This window comes from Stegastes partitus, unplaced genomic scaffold (genome assembly GCF_000690725.1).
Source record: "Stegastes partitus isolate 25-593 unplaced genomic scaffold, Stegastes_partitus-1.0.2 Scaffold1137, whole genome shotgun sequence".
In the NCBI taxonomy this organism is placed as follows: Eukaryota; Metazoa; Chordata; class Actinopteri; family Pomacentridae; genus Stegastes; species Stegastes partitus.
The window spans coordinates 302,122-313,651 of NW_007578868.1; the positions used below are offsets into that span (position 1 = coordinate 302,122).

Here is an 11,530-nt window from a genome sequence, read left to right on the forward strand (position 1 = left end):
CCCTCTCCTCCTCTGACTTCCTGTTCCCTCTCCTCCTCTGACTTCCTGTTCCCTCTCCTCCTCTGACTTCCTGTTCCCTCTCCTTTGGTTCTGCCGGTTCTTCTGATGGTTCCGTCTTGTTTTCCTCTTCGCTGTGGCAGGTGTGGCTGATCGACGTGAGCCAGTCCATCGAGCCGACCCATCCTCACGGCCTCGAGTTCCTTTTCAGGGACTGCAGGAACGTCGCCACGGTAACGGACGTTTTTTTATCTCGTTAAAAAGTCAGAAAAACCTCAAACATGTTTGTTTATATAAACAGAAGCTCTCATTTAAGCAGCTGGAGCAGAAAACAGCTTCTGATCGACTGTCTGTCGTTTGCCTGAAAGTCTTTCATCATTAACTTAAACTGGTTTCTGTGAAATCGGAGCTCAACATGGAACGAGTTTAAAAAACTGACTGACCTCCAGCAGGTGTTTTTCTCACGTTAAAATTAATGTCAACAATATCTGAGCAACTACACAAGATAAAAACCTTAAATTAATGCTGATTAAAGCACAAAATGTCAAGCTGCAGCCTTCAAAATAAGAGCCTCAAATACGAACGTTCCGTCTGAAATTCGCAACTTTTCAGACCCAGTTTCTGCTCGACCGTCTCTGATCTGTCTGAGTTTTTTATAGCATAAAATATGGACACAGTTGTTCAAACCGCCTCAGATTTTAATTTGAGGAGAAAAAGAAACTGCTGAAAGTGACTCGACGGGCAATTTTTATTTTAAAAAAAAGTATCTTGTAAAATATTTCATCGGCTAAAACTCCACAGATGTCGTTGAAATTTGAATGTTTGCTGAAGCTGAAGGACGTTGATGGTTTGAGATGGAGGAGCCTGTTTGGGGTTTCTGCTTGGAAACAGTCGTGATAATTAACCAGCCTGTTAATTAATGAATCAGCTCCAGACTGAAGGATCGGACAGAACGTTTGATCAGTTCATCATCAAAGAGTCGACAGTCAGGATTGGACGCAGACGCATCCACACGTGAATCAAAGCAGCAGGTTGTGTTTAAATGTTGAACCGGTGCCGTGTTTACTGTCGGCTTCACCTCCTTTTCCTTCTCTGTGCTCCAGTTCTTCCAGAAGCGAGGCGTGACCGAGGCCATGAGCGTCTACGACCTTTTCAACGCCGTGTCCGGCCTGAACATCCCCGTCGGCGCCGAGGACGAGGCCGAGTTCATGGCCGAGGTAACCGAGGACCCGTCTGGCTGTCGCAGCAGCTGAGCGCCGGCTTTAGCGCAGAACAGCGTTTAGTCTGAAGGCGACGAGGAGTTCGTGTTGGTCAGTCGGATCAGTTTAAAGCAGAACCGGAGCATGAGCGGTGGAGATGTGGAGTCAGAGGAAATCCTGGTGGACTGAAGCTAAATGTTCCCCAGAGTAACTCCACCTGCAGCCTCGTTAGCCCGGCTAGATCCTAAACCAGAGTTAAAGATGTGCTTTTATTATGAAATTGTTCGCCAGTTTTCTGCACATTGAAATTGTTTGAAAGTCAATATTTCAGGATGTGTTCAAAATAAAAGCCTGAAATTGGCTCCTTGAAACAGGAGACATGAAGCTGCACCCTTCAAAATAAAAGCCTCAAATAGGATGGTTCCATCTAAAATCGGCTTCTTCTGGAACAAATTCTGATTTATTTGATTTTTTAACAATATAAGTTCATGTATTTAATGCTTTCTGAAAGTTTGTCTTTAAGTGCTCATCGACCGACTTTCAGCAGGTTTTATTTTAAAGTTTGAAGCCGTTTGAACGACAACATCTGAGAAACTATGAAAGATAAAAACCTGATTTCTCATCATGTCATTAAATCAGGAAAAGCTCCATCTTTGAGCTCATATTAACAAAAACCTGATGATGTGATATTTTCTGAACAACTCGCAGCTGCAGGTCACAAAACAAACACATTGAATGCTTTTAATTTGAAATACTTGGTCACGAAAATAAAAAACAAGTTGTTTTTGGTGGAACTTTCATAACTGATTGAGCAGGTTTGGCGAGTTGCAGCACAATAAACGTTTGTAGAATTAAAAATAAATAATTGTCAGTAGTTTGTTAAAAAGCGTTTCAGAAACAGTCGAGCAGAAAAGCTTCTGACGGTCTGATGTGAGATGAAATGATCCAGATGCTTTGATAGTTTTTCGTCTGAACACTTCCTGCAGTTCAATAAAAAAAACTCACAAATGGTTTCATTTTTAAACGAGACAAGTAGAAAGAAGATGTTTTGAAGATTTAATTAATTTTCTCCACAGTCTCACACGTGGTTAGTTCAAGGACCGCTGGAAAGTTGAGGATTTCTACAGTTTCTGGCTGAAGTTTGGGGGTTCAGAGGGTTAAACACGTCTCTCTTGTTTCCAGATCGTGGCGCTGGAGAAGAGGAACGAGGACCACGTGCAGCGGCGAGGCAAGAAGACGTTTCCGGTGGCGACGGAGGACGGCGGCCCTCCTCCGTTAAAACCCGACGCCGACGACTAACGCACGCCCGCCCGGCTCGCTGTCTCTTCACAATCCGTTTGAAAACGCTGTAAAAGGAGGCGCCCAGCGGAGGGCGCCGCCTCCGGGACCTTCAGCCCCCCGACCACCCAACACTCCTGCAGCCGGCCGGACGCAGCGCCACCTCCTGGCCGCGGGGGGACGCCCTGAGATCATCTTCCTGCCGCTGACGGTGTTTTAATTCTAATCGTAGCGCATCAAACTCACTATTCTGGACCAGCTGAGCTTTGTTCTCCAACACCTGCTGCCGAGTTCTTAAAGGAGGCAGCGCAACAGGTTTATTAAAGGATCACCGGGTTAACGTCGGCCATGATGGTGGTGGTTCTTAAACCGTTTTTATCCTCATTTTATTATTCTGCCGACAAACCAAAGCTGCAGCTAGAAATCGTAACGATCACAAACCGTCGGGTCTTAAAGGAGATTAAAAAGGAGACGGAACGAAGGTCCTTGTGCATCATGTCATTAAATGTAGTTAAACATAGAAGCTGGAGATCATACGTGTGCTTCTTAGTACCAGGAGTCTCAGATTATTGTGTGTTTTTGTCGGGGCTGAAACAAATGTTGGTTTTATGGCGCTTATTCTGATTCATGACAATAAAAGATGACGATGGAAACTCCTCTGTGGCCTCTTTTGTTCACTGAAGTCACCAGACTTGAGTTTCTTTGGTTTTGTTTCCCACAAACTACAATCTGAAGCATGTGATCCACACGCTGTCACATGACTGGCAGAGCTGGAAACAAACTTCCTGTTTGTCGCCTTCAAAAGAAAAGACCTCGAGTTTGTTCAAAACATGAAAATAAACCAAGTGTTCTTGCTGGTGTCACGCTTTAGTTTATATTAAAGCATTGAAAGTTTAAAGGTCTGAAACATCTTTTTCTTTGGACACTGAGTCTGTCACGTGATTTTGTTGATTATCTTAAAATGTTTGATTAGTTTTTTATTTTTTGAATAATTGTTGCTCTTAACTGTTGAATACTGTAAAATGTTCGATTTGCAAAATGTTTGCTTCATTTCACGTAATTATTTAAAGACGTGATTCTCCAGTGATTAAACTTCTCATTCAGACACAGTTCAGGACGTGTTGCTCCACTGATGTTGCTTTGAGTTTACTTGTTCCTGATTGACTTGACTTGTCTAGTCTTGATTTATTTTGTCTTATCTGGTCTTAACTATAACTTAATAAAGCTTTTTATTCTATCCTGTTTCAGAGAGTGAAGCCCCGCTCTTATTGTGAAGGTCTGCGGCGGAGATCCGGCGCTCTGCATCCCCTCCAGAGTCGCTGCTCCGCCGCTGCTTCCCGTCAGTCGAGTCGCTGCTCCGCCGGTGAAAGCCGGAGCCGGACAGGTGTGTGAGGATGGCGGAGCCGCAGCAGCAGCAGCACTACCTGGAGCTCAGCGAGAACCCGGTCCAGTTCGAGCACGCGTCCAGCGTCAACAACGTCTTCTTCGACGAAGCTAACAAGCAGGTGAGCTAGTTGGCGGCTAGCAGCTAGCATGCTAACTGACAGTTTGGAGCCTCAAAAACGTCCAAATATCGGCGTCAGTAAAATCCTGCGACACGTTTAGCTAAAGAAGACGTAGTTTAACAGAGTTCCGTCAGAGTTTAGCAGCTGTTCTGACTTTTATTGTAATAAAAGAGCGATTATTTCCAATTAACCGGCAGCTAGCTTAAACTCTGCAAAACTACAACTTTAGCTTCATTCAGACACGAACAGCTGCTTCGTTAAAATGACGATGTTGTGAACATAAACACGTTATTGTTCCTCATGGCTTTGATTACAACACTCTGTTGTAATGTGCAATGTTTAACTGTAATTTTTACTGTAATTTTTCTGTATTTTTTTCAATATCTTGTGCAATATTCTAATTTAAGTGCGCTATTTCCTTTCCTATGCAATAATTGTATTATTATATGCAATACTTCATTTTATAATATGCAGTATTTCGATTTCTTGTGCAGTGTGTCGATTTTTTGGAGGAAAAAATATTTTCCTGTGCAGTGTTTATAGTATTATATGTAGTAATTCATGTTCCTGTGCAGTGTTTATAGTATTATATGTAGTAATTCATGTTCCTGTGCAGTGTTTTGCTGCTTTATCAGTCTGTTAAAGTGACTTATTGCGTCTTTAATGTTCCTCGTTAGTTTAATTACAACATCCCAACATGTCCACATCATAATGGATTTGTTCTGTGATTCATTTTCTCGTGCATCATAAATAAAAATAAATCAAAGCTAGCAGCAGTTTAACAAACTGTCCAAATAATCGTCCGATTTCCTCCACCCTGTGTGATGTTACTTGAAGTAAAAGTCTCCGCTCATGTGGTACAAGTTTTAAAAGTGTTCACGAGCACAAATATGTAAGAATTTAAATCAGCGAGACGCTAACTGTTAAATGTCAGGCGTCCAAAGTGAAATGTGACCCAAACTTGGCTTCTGTTACAGGAATAAGTGATGCTTTCGTACATAAATCATCACTTTTACGCCTTCGGCTCTGTTTCTGACTGTGTTAACATTTATTACTGGTTTTATTTGTTTAAAAGGCTCCTACATTATGTCCCTGCTGTGTTTTATTATAAATCTTTACCAAACCAACGAGTGAATTCTGCTGCAGCTTCAGTTTCAGCTTGAAATAAGTCGTTTTCTCCCTAACTCAGGTGTTATTTATATGACTTTACCTCCAGTTGTTCTTGTTTTGGTCAATTAATTTGATTTTAAAACCTCTTGTTTTAATATTTCATTGTGCGCTGACATCTTTTATTTTCTTGCTCGGCTCCGTATTTGTACTTTAATGCAGTAAAACTGAGAACTGAAGACTTTTCTGTTCATTGGATCAAAGCTTTAAACACCTGAAGCTGCTCCGTAACGTTTGCTTTCCTCTTTTGTTGTATTTATTCTCTGTTTAGCTCATTTAATTGTGTCCAGATGAGTTTTTCTTTATTGCGTTATGTCTCTTTTACACTTTGTCTTGAAGCTTTTTAAGTCGCCGCGTTGGGGTGTTTTTCTGAGTTTAAACGGAGGCCGATTAAACGAATAAATCCAGAATCAAAAGTAGAATAAACACCATTAAAAGGGTTCTGTGGGATCTTTCACATGTGTGTTTAAAGCTCTAAGTTGTCTCTCCGGTCTGCTGTGATGGTTTCAGGTGTTTGCGGTGCGTTCAGGTGGAGCCACAGGTGTGGTGGTCAAAGGCCCGGATGACAAGAGCAGCGTTGCGTTCAGGTACGTCGGCTCACGCAGGCGTCTAACAGGATAATAAACGAGATGTGTGTTATCTCTGACTTCAGAAAACACTGAGTGACAGTTTTTCACCATTTTCTACGATTGTATAGATCAAATAACTAGTCGATTAATCAATAAAAATAATCAGTCATGAGTTTTCAACCTGCTGCCTTCATGCTGGGAAAAAAAAGAACCAGCAGGAGATGAAAGAAGTCCTCACAGAAGTTGTAGCTCCAGGCCGGACGAAGAACTTCAACGGATTCCAGTTCAGCAGGACTGTTTCTGATTTAGTCACTAAAACAAGTGATTTTGTGGTTTTTCTTTCGCGCCCAGGATGGACGATAAAGGAGAAGTGAAGTGCATCAAGTTCTCTATTGGGAATAAGATCCTGGCGGTGCAGAGAACCTCCAAGTCTGTGGTGAGTCCTCGGCTCCTTCCCTCCATTCCTTCCTCACAGTCGGCTTCATGTGTTTTCATCGTTTAACCGCTTTCATGTGCATTTGCAGGATTTCATCAACTTCATCCCCGACTACCCGCACACGGAGTTCACTCAGGAGTGTAAGGTACGCCGCCGCCGCCGCCCGCCGCTTAGCGACGTCACACGTCCGGCTAGCGCTGGCGGAGGAGGCTGAGCTGTTTGGTTTTTCCTCCGCAGACCAAGAACGCCAACGTTTTGGGATTCTGTTGGACCAACTGGAACGAGATCGTCTTCATCACCGACCAGGGCATCGAGTTCTACCAGGTAACCGGCGCTGGGCCAACCGGGTCGACGAGCAGGCAAATGAACAGCTGATCTCTCGTCTCGTTTTTGCCTGCAGCTCAGCCGAAGACATCGAACTCTCCGCCGAGTCACGTGAAGCGTCTCAGATGTGCCGAAGAACGCCAATTTTTTTCAAACATTTTTACAGAATCTGGTCGAAGCAAACGGTTGCTTTTTGTAGATTAAAGTGATTTTAATTAAATGTCCCGATTTTAAACGTAAATAAATAAATTTGGTTGTTTTTTCCAGATGAAACTAAAAGTGAAAAGAAAGTTGAAAATCCGACAGGTACCTGGAGCTTCTGTCGGGTTTTTCATCCCTAACGTATAAAATCACGCCATGACCAACTGACGGGTCTTAAACGCAATATTTTTTTATTTATTTTTTGTAGGGAAGCATTTTAACAGAACGACTGTTATTTCAAATGTGCTGTATGAAAAAAAAAAATGACTTGAATTGACAAATCAGGCAACATTTGGAATTTTTACTAAAATCCACATAAATACTTGACAAGCGTTTTTTCATTCACCAGCCACAGCGGAGCTTTTACTGTGAAAATCCCACTTCCACATCAGGTTTATGGCCCTGCTGTCCTCTGGTGGCCCCCTCACAGCAACCCTGACTTTTATTTTGGTGTTTATCGTGGTGAGAATCTGAGACGAGCTACTTCCTGTCTGCTCCTTGAGGCTTGTCTTTGTGTTGTGTTCAGGTGTTTCCGGACAAACGCAGCCTGAAGCTGCTGAAGAGTCAGAGCATCAACGTGAACTGGTACCAGTACTGCCCGGAGACCGCCGTCATCCTGCTGTCCACCACCGTGCAGGGAAACATCCTGCAGCCCTTCGCCTTCAGAGTAAGACGAGATAAACTGTTGATCCGTCGCTGAACAGATTCACCCGTTACAGAAGCAGGACAGGATGTCTTTAGCGCAGTTAGCGGAGATAGCATGATGTCTCGCTGGCTAGTTGGTATAAAACTAGTTTCTGTGGTTTGTAATCGATTCTTTTTGTTGTTTTTCTGATCATTTCCGTCTTGCTTGTTGTGTTTCAGAACGGGACCATGTCCAAGATGTCCAAGTTTGAGATCGAGCTGCCGGTCGTCCCCAAACCCGCCAAACTCAGCCTGTCGGAGAGAGACATCGCCATGGCAACCATGTACGTCACAGGCTCAGTTTATTTTTATTTTTTTTGCTTAAACGTGGAGTTAAATATTGTCTGAACGCCGCCGTCTGTCCTTCTGCAGCTACGGTCAGCTGTACGTGATGTATCTGAAGCATCACTCGAGAACAGCCAACAGCCCCAGTGCAGAGGTGGTTCTGTACCACCTGCCCAGGTGAGCCAACCCGACGCCCCGCAGGTGTCATGACGATTCATCTTCAGTGTTCAACGCTGTCTGACTGCTGCACCTGTAAAGATGATTTCTGTAGGAAAAGTGACATTATCTGGAAATCTGCCAGTTTTGGTTGGTTGGTTGGTTGGTTGGTTGGTTGGTTGGTTGGTTGATTGATTGGTCGGTTGATTGATTGGTCGGTTGATTGGTTGGTTGGTTGATTGGTTGGTTGGTTGATTGATTGGTTGACTAACTGGTTGGTTGACTGACTGGTATTTGAATGTGTTTCCAGGGAGGGAGCGTGTAAGAAGAGTCACGTGTTGAAGCTGAACACGACGGGGAAGTTTGCCCTCAACATCGTGGACAACCTGGTGGTGGTCCATCACCAGAGCTCTCAGGTCGGTGAAGCAGGAATACGTGAGTCACAATGAACGAGTTAGACGTGTCGGCGGTTTGCTAACGGTGCGAGGTGTTTCCTCACTGTTGCTTCAGACGTCTCTGATCTTCGACATCAAGCTGAAGGAACCCGACTGTGCCGTCAACACCCACCAGCCCGTCCTGCCTGCCAGGTCCATACACCCCTACAGGATACCACTGGCAGGTACGCCTCCTCCTAACTCGGAGTTTAGCTCTTAACTTCTTCTGTCCTAGTGGTCGTCATCCATCCTTCTCGTCTCTGCAGGTCCAGCCGTCGTCCCGTCTCAGCCTCCGGTGCCGTGTCAGCTCTGTATCCTTAAACTCAAGCAGTTCTGTTGGTTTGTTCTGTGAGTCAGAGGGTTTGTTTTCCTGAAAGTCTCCGTAGACTCGTCCTCATGGAGCGTCTTCCAGCCCGACATCATCATCAGTGCCAGTGAAGGTATGTCAAGGACTGACGACATAAACATGCATGACAGTGTCCCGGAAATAGGACTCCTAGCTAGCAACTAGCATCTCTAGGCTAGTCATTCCCATGGGCTTAATGCTAAGTCACCTAGTCACTAAGACTCATAGACTCGTAGGTTAGACCCAACGGACAGCAACTAGCATCTCTAGGCTAGGCATTAGCATCCTTTGGCTAATCACTAAGTCGCCTAGTCACTAAGACTCCTAGACTAGTATGTTAGATCCCTACGCTAGCAACTAGCATCTCTAGGCTAGTCATTAGCATCCTTGGGCTAATCACTAAGTCACGTAAGTCACTAAGATTCCTGGGCTAATACCTCAGATACCTAGGTCAGCAGCTAGCTTTTCTTATCTAGCGACTACTATGCCAGTCACTATGATCAATAGGTTAGCGACTAGAATTTCTAGAGTAACAGCTAGCATCCCTAGTCTAGTGACTGGCATCTCAAGTCAAAGCACTAGTATGCCCAAGCTAGTCACAAAGATCCCTAGGCTAGTAGTTAGCATTTCAAGGTAGTTGCTAGCACCCCTAAGCTAGTCACTAAGATACTTACGCTAGTAACCGTCGTCCTAATCACTAAAATGCCCAGGTTAGCCTGTAAGAGCCCTAGACTAGCGACTATCATCTGTAGGTTACACCCCTGGTTAGGAAACTAAATCACTTTGCTAGCGACTAGCATCCCTTGGCCAGCTATTAAGATCCCTAGACTATTGGAGCAATTAGCTTCTCTAGTCACTTAGATCTGTAGGCTAGTTGCTAGTATCGCTTGGCTAGCCACCCAACCCTGTAGTGGACTACAGCGAGTTAATCAGTCATAAGTTTGTTGCTGATGAACGTCTGCGTGTTCACCTGTTCTCCAGGTTACCTGTGGTACCTGCAGGTGAAGCTGCCTCCAACAGTCAACCTGCTGCAGGACAAAGGAAAGCTGATGGACTTCCTGCTGCGACGCAGAGACTGCAAGATGGTCATCCTGTCGGTCTGCTTGCAGAGTACGTTGCGTTCAACAGATCAAACACAAAACACAGGTTTAGTCTTCAGATCGTGACGCCTGACGTGGACGTAAAGTCGACTTGGCTGCAGTTTTTAAACACATTAATGTAGAGTTTGGAGTCGTAGGTGTCTTGGTGGCCTCCCTCACTCGTCTCCTTCTTGCTCGTCTTCGGTTTTCCAAACTTCTAGCCCAATAAACTCCTATAATCTGCCCAGTGTGGTACTTGTTAAATAGCCACCCGCTGTCATGTCCTCGCATCACGCTAACGGCTAACCTTCTGTCGTAGTTCTGGAGGGCGGCGAGAAGGGAAGTCTTCCAGTGGTGGCGACCGTCTTCGACAAGCTCAACCAGGTGTATAAAGAATACCTGGAGGCCGAGCAGAGCTACACCGTGGTGAGTCACGTTTCTGTCCGTCGTTCTGTTGTTGCTGAAGGTTTGTGAGCGAAAGCGGTGACGACACGCGCGCTGTGCGTTTGTAGGCGATGGAGTCGGGACCGAGTCGAGGCAGCGCCGCCCAGAAACGGCCCGTCAGAACCCAGGCGGTCATTGACCAGTCGGACATGTACACTCACGTCCTGTCGTCGTTCACCGAGAGGAAGGTACAGAAACACACAACAACACACAACAACACACAATAACACACAACAACACACAACAACACACAACAACACACAACAACACACAACAACACACAGTCTGTTGTCGACTAAACGTTCCCAACGAGTGAATAAATGTCAGAAGATGTTGAACAACGATCCTCAGAAGCTCCCAGGTTCTGGTTTTTGTCTGATAAAGTTTCTAAAACCCCAAATTATTCCGTTTACTGTCACAGAAGACAAAGAAATCAGAAAATGTTCCACTTTGTGAAGCTGCAGTCGGAAGGTTTTTGGTCTTTGGTCGCTGTTGTTTCTCCAGTGAGGCTTCAGGGGTTAAAATCCTCTGATGGTCTCCAACATGTAGGTCTTATCTCTGACATTTGGAGAAACTGTTTCCAGTAACGACTGTTTTTGCTCTTATTTGACTGTTTGTTTTTGATTTTATTGGATAAAGTTACGAAAAAACACCAACTTGTTCTGTTTCCTGTGACGGAAGATAAAGAAAACAGAAAATATTTGTGAAGCTGGATCAGAGGATTTTATTCACTAGACGGTGTAGAAACAGATGGAATCATTTGGTTTAACTGTTCAGGTTTCTGTCACCAAAGACGAACAACACAGGAAATATTCTAATAATTTGGAATCGGACGAGTTTGATTCAAGAGCGACGTGTGAGATCTTCAAATGTCACAGTTAGTAATAAATAAAATAATCATGTTTTTGAATCTTTCCAAACCTTTTTGCTTCCGGATACGTGATTCAGGCTGAAATTATTCCTTCACTTAGAAATGTTTTTACTTGAAATGAAAGCAGCTGGAACCTGGTTTGAACGCGTCGAGGTGTGAAGCGGTGGTAATAACCAGCCGTGTGTCGTCCTGCAGGGCGTCTCCCACAAGTTCGTCATCGCCGTGCTGATGGAGTACATCCGCTCCCTGAACCAGCACCAGATCACCGTCCAGGTAACGGCGAGCAGAGCGGCGCCTCCTCACCGGACACGCTCACACATCTCCGCCTCCAACACGCACACTCGCACTTTAGAGGAGCTTGAAATGATTACCTGCTACCTGCAGCAGGAGTGACGGTGGTGCTTCCCTTTGTGTTGCAGCATTACCTGTACGAGCTGGTGATCAAGACGCTGGTGCAGCACAACCTCTTCTACATGCTGCACCAGTTCCTGCAGTACCACGTCCTCAGCGACTCCAAGCCGCTGGTCAGTCTGAAGACCCCTAACCCTGACCCCT

The 11,530-nt window shown here is 44.8% G+C and overlaps 2 protein-coding genes across 3 annotated transcripts in view; both read left to right on the plus strand.

Moving 5' to 3' along the window:
* riok3 (RIO kinase 3 (yeast)) overlaps positions 1 to 3,130 on the plus strand; it is a 12,034-nt gene extending 8,904 nt beyond the window's left edge. For both annotated transcript variants that reach the window (XM_008296597.1, XM_008296596.1), the window contains exons 11-13: positions 141 to 230; positions 1,101 to 1,214; positions 2,379 to 3,130. In XM_008296597.1, the coding sequence (XP_008294819.1) occupies positions 141 to 230; positions 1,101 to 1,214; positions 2,379 to 2,495 (321 nt within the window). In that variant the 3' untranslated portion in view covers positions 2,496 to 3,130. The remainder of the gene's footprint in view (positions 1 to 140; positions 231 to 1,100; positions 1,215 to 2,378) is intronic.
* A 639-nt stretch (positions 3,131 to 3,769) lies between these two features.
* rmc1 (regulator of MON1-CCZ1) overlaps positions 3,770 to 11,530 on the plus strand; it is a 12,873-nt gene continuing 5,112 nt past the window's right edge. The window contains exons 1-17 of the mRNA XM_008296598.1: positions 3,770 to 3,979; positions 5,657 to 5,733; positions 6,067 to 6,151; positions 6,240 to 6,296; positions 6,389 to 6,475; positions 7,203 to 7,343; positions 7,541 to 7,644; positions 7,733 to 7,822; positions 8,112 to 8,217; positions 8,312 to 8,420; positions 8,502 to 8,546; positions 8,622 to 8,675; positions 9,563 to 9,691; positions 9,980 to 10,086; positions 10,173 to 10,292; positions 11,171 to 11,248; positions 11,395 to 11,499. Coding sequence (XP_008294820.1) covers positions 3,869 to 3,979; positions 5,657 to 5,733; positions 6,067 to 6,151; positions 6,240 to 6,296; positions 6,389 to 6,475; positions 7,203 to 7,343; positions 7,541 to 7,644; positions 7,733 to 7,822; positions 8,112 to 8,217; positions 8,312 to 8,420; positions 8,502 to 8,546; positions 8,622 to 8,675; positions 9,563 to 9,691; positions 9,980 to 10,086; positions 10,173 to 10,292; positions 11,171 to 11,248; positions 11,395 to 11,499 — 1,605 coding nt within the window. The 5' untranslated portion in view covers positions 3,770 to 3,868. The remainder of the gene's footprint in view (positions 3,980 to 5,656; positions 5,734 to 6,066; positions 6,152 to 6,239; positions 6,297 to 6,388; positions 6,476 to 7,202; positions 7,344 to 7,540; positions 7,645 to 7,732; positions 7,823 to 8,111; positions 8,218 to 8,311; positions 8,421 to 8,501; positions 8,547 to 8,621; positions 8,676 to 9,562; positions 9,692 to 9,979; positions 10,087 to 10,172; positions 10,293 to 11,170; positions 11,249 to 11,394; positions 11,500 to 11,530) is intronic.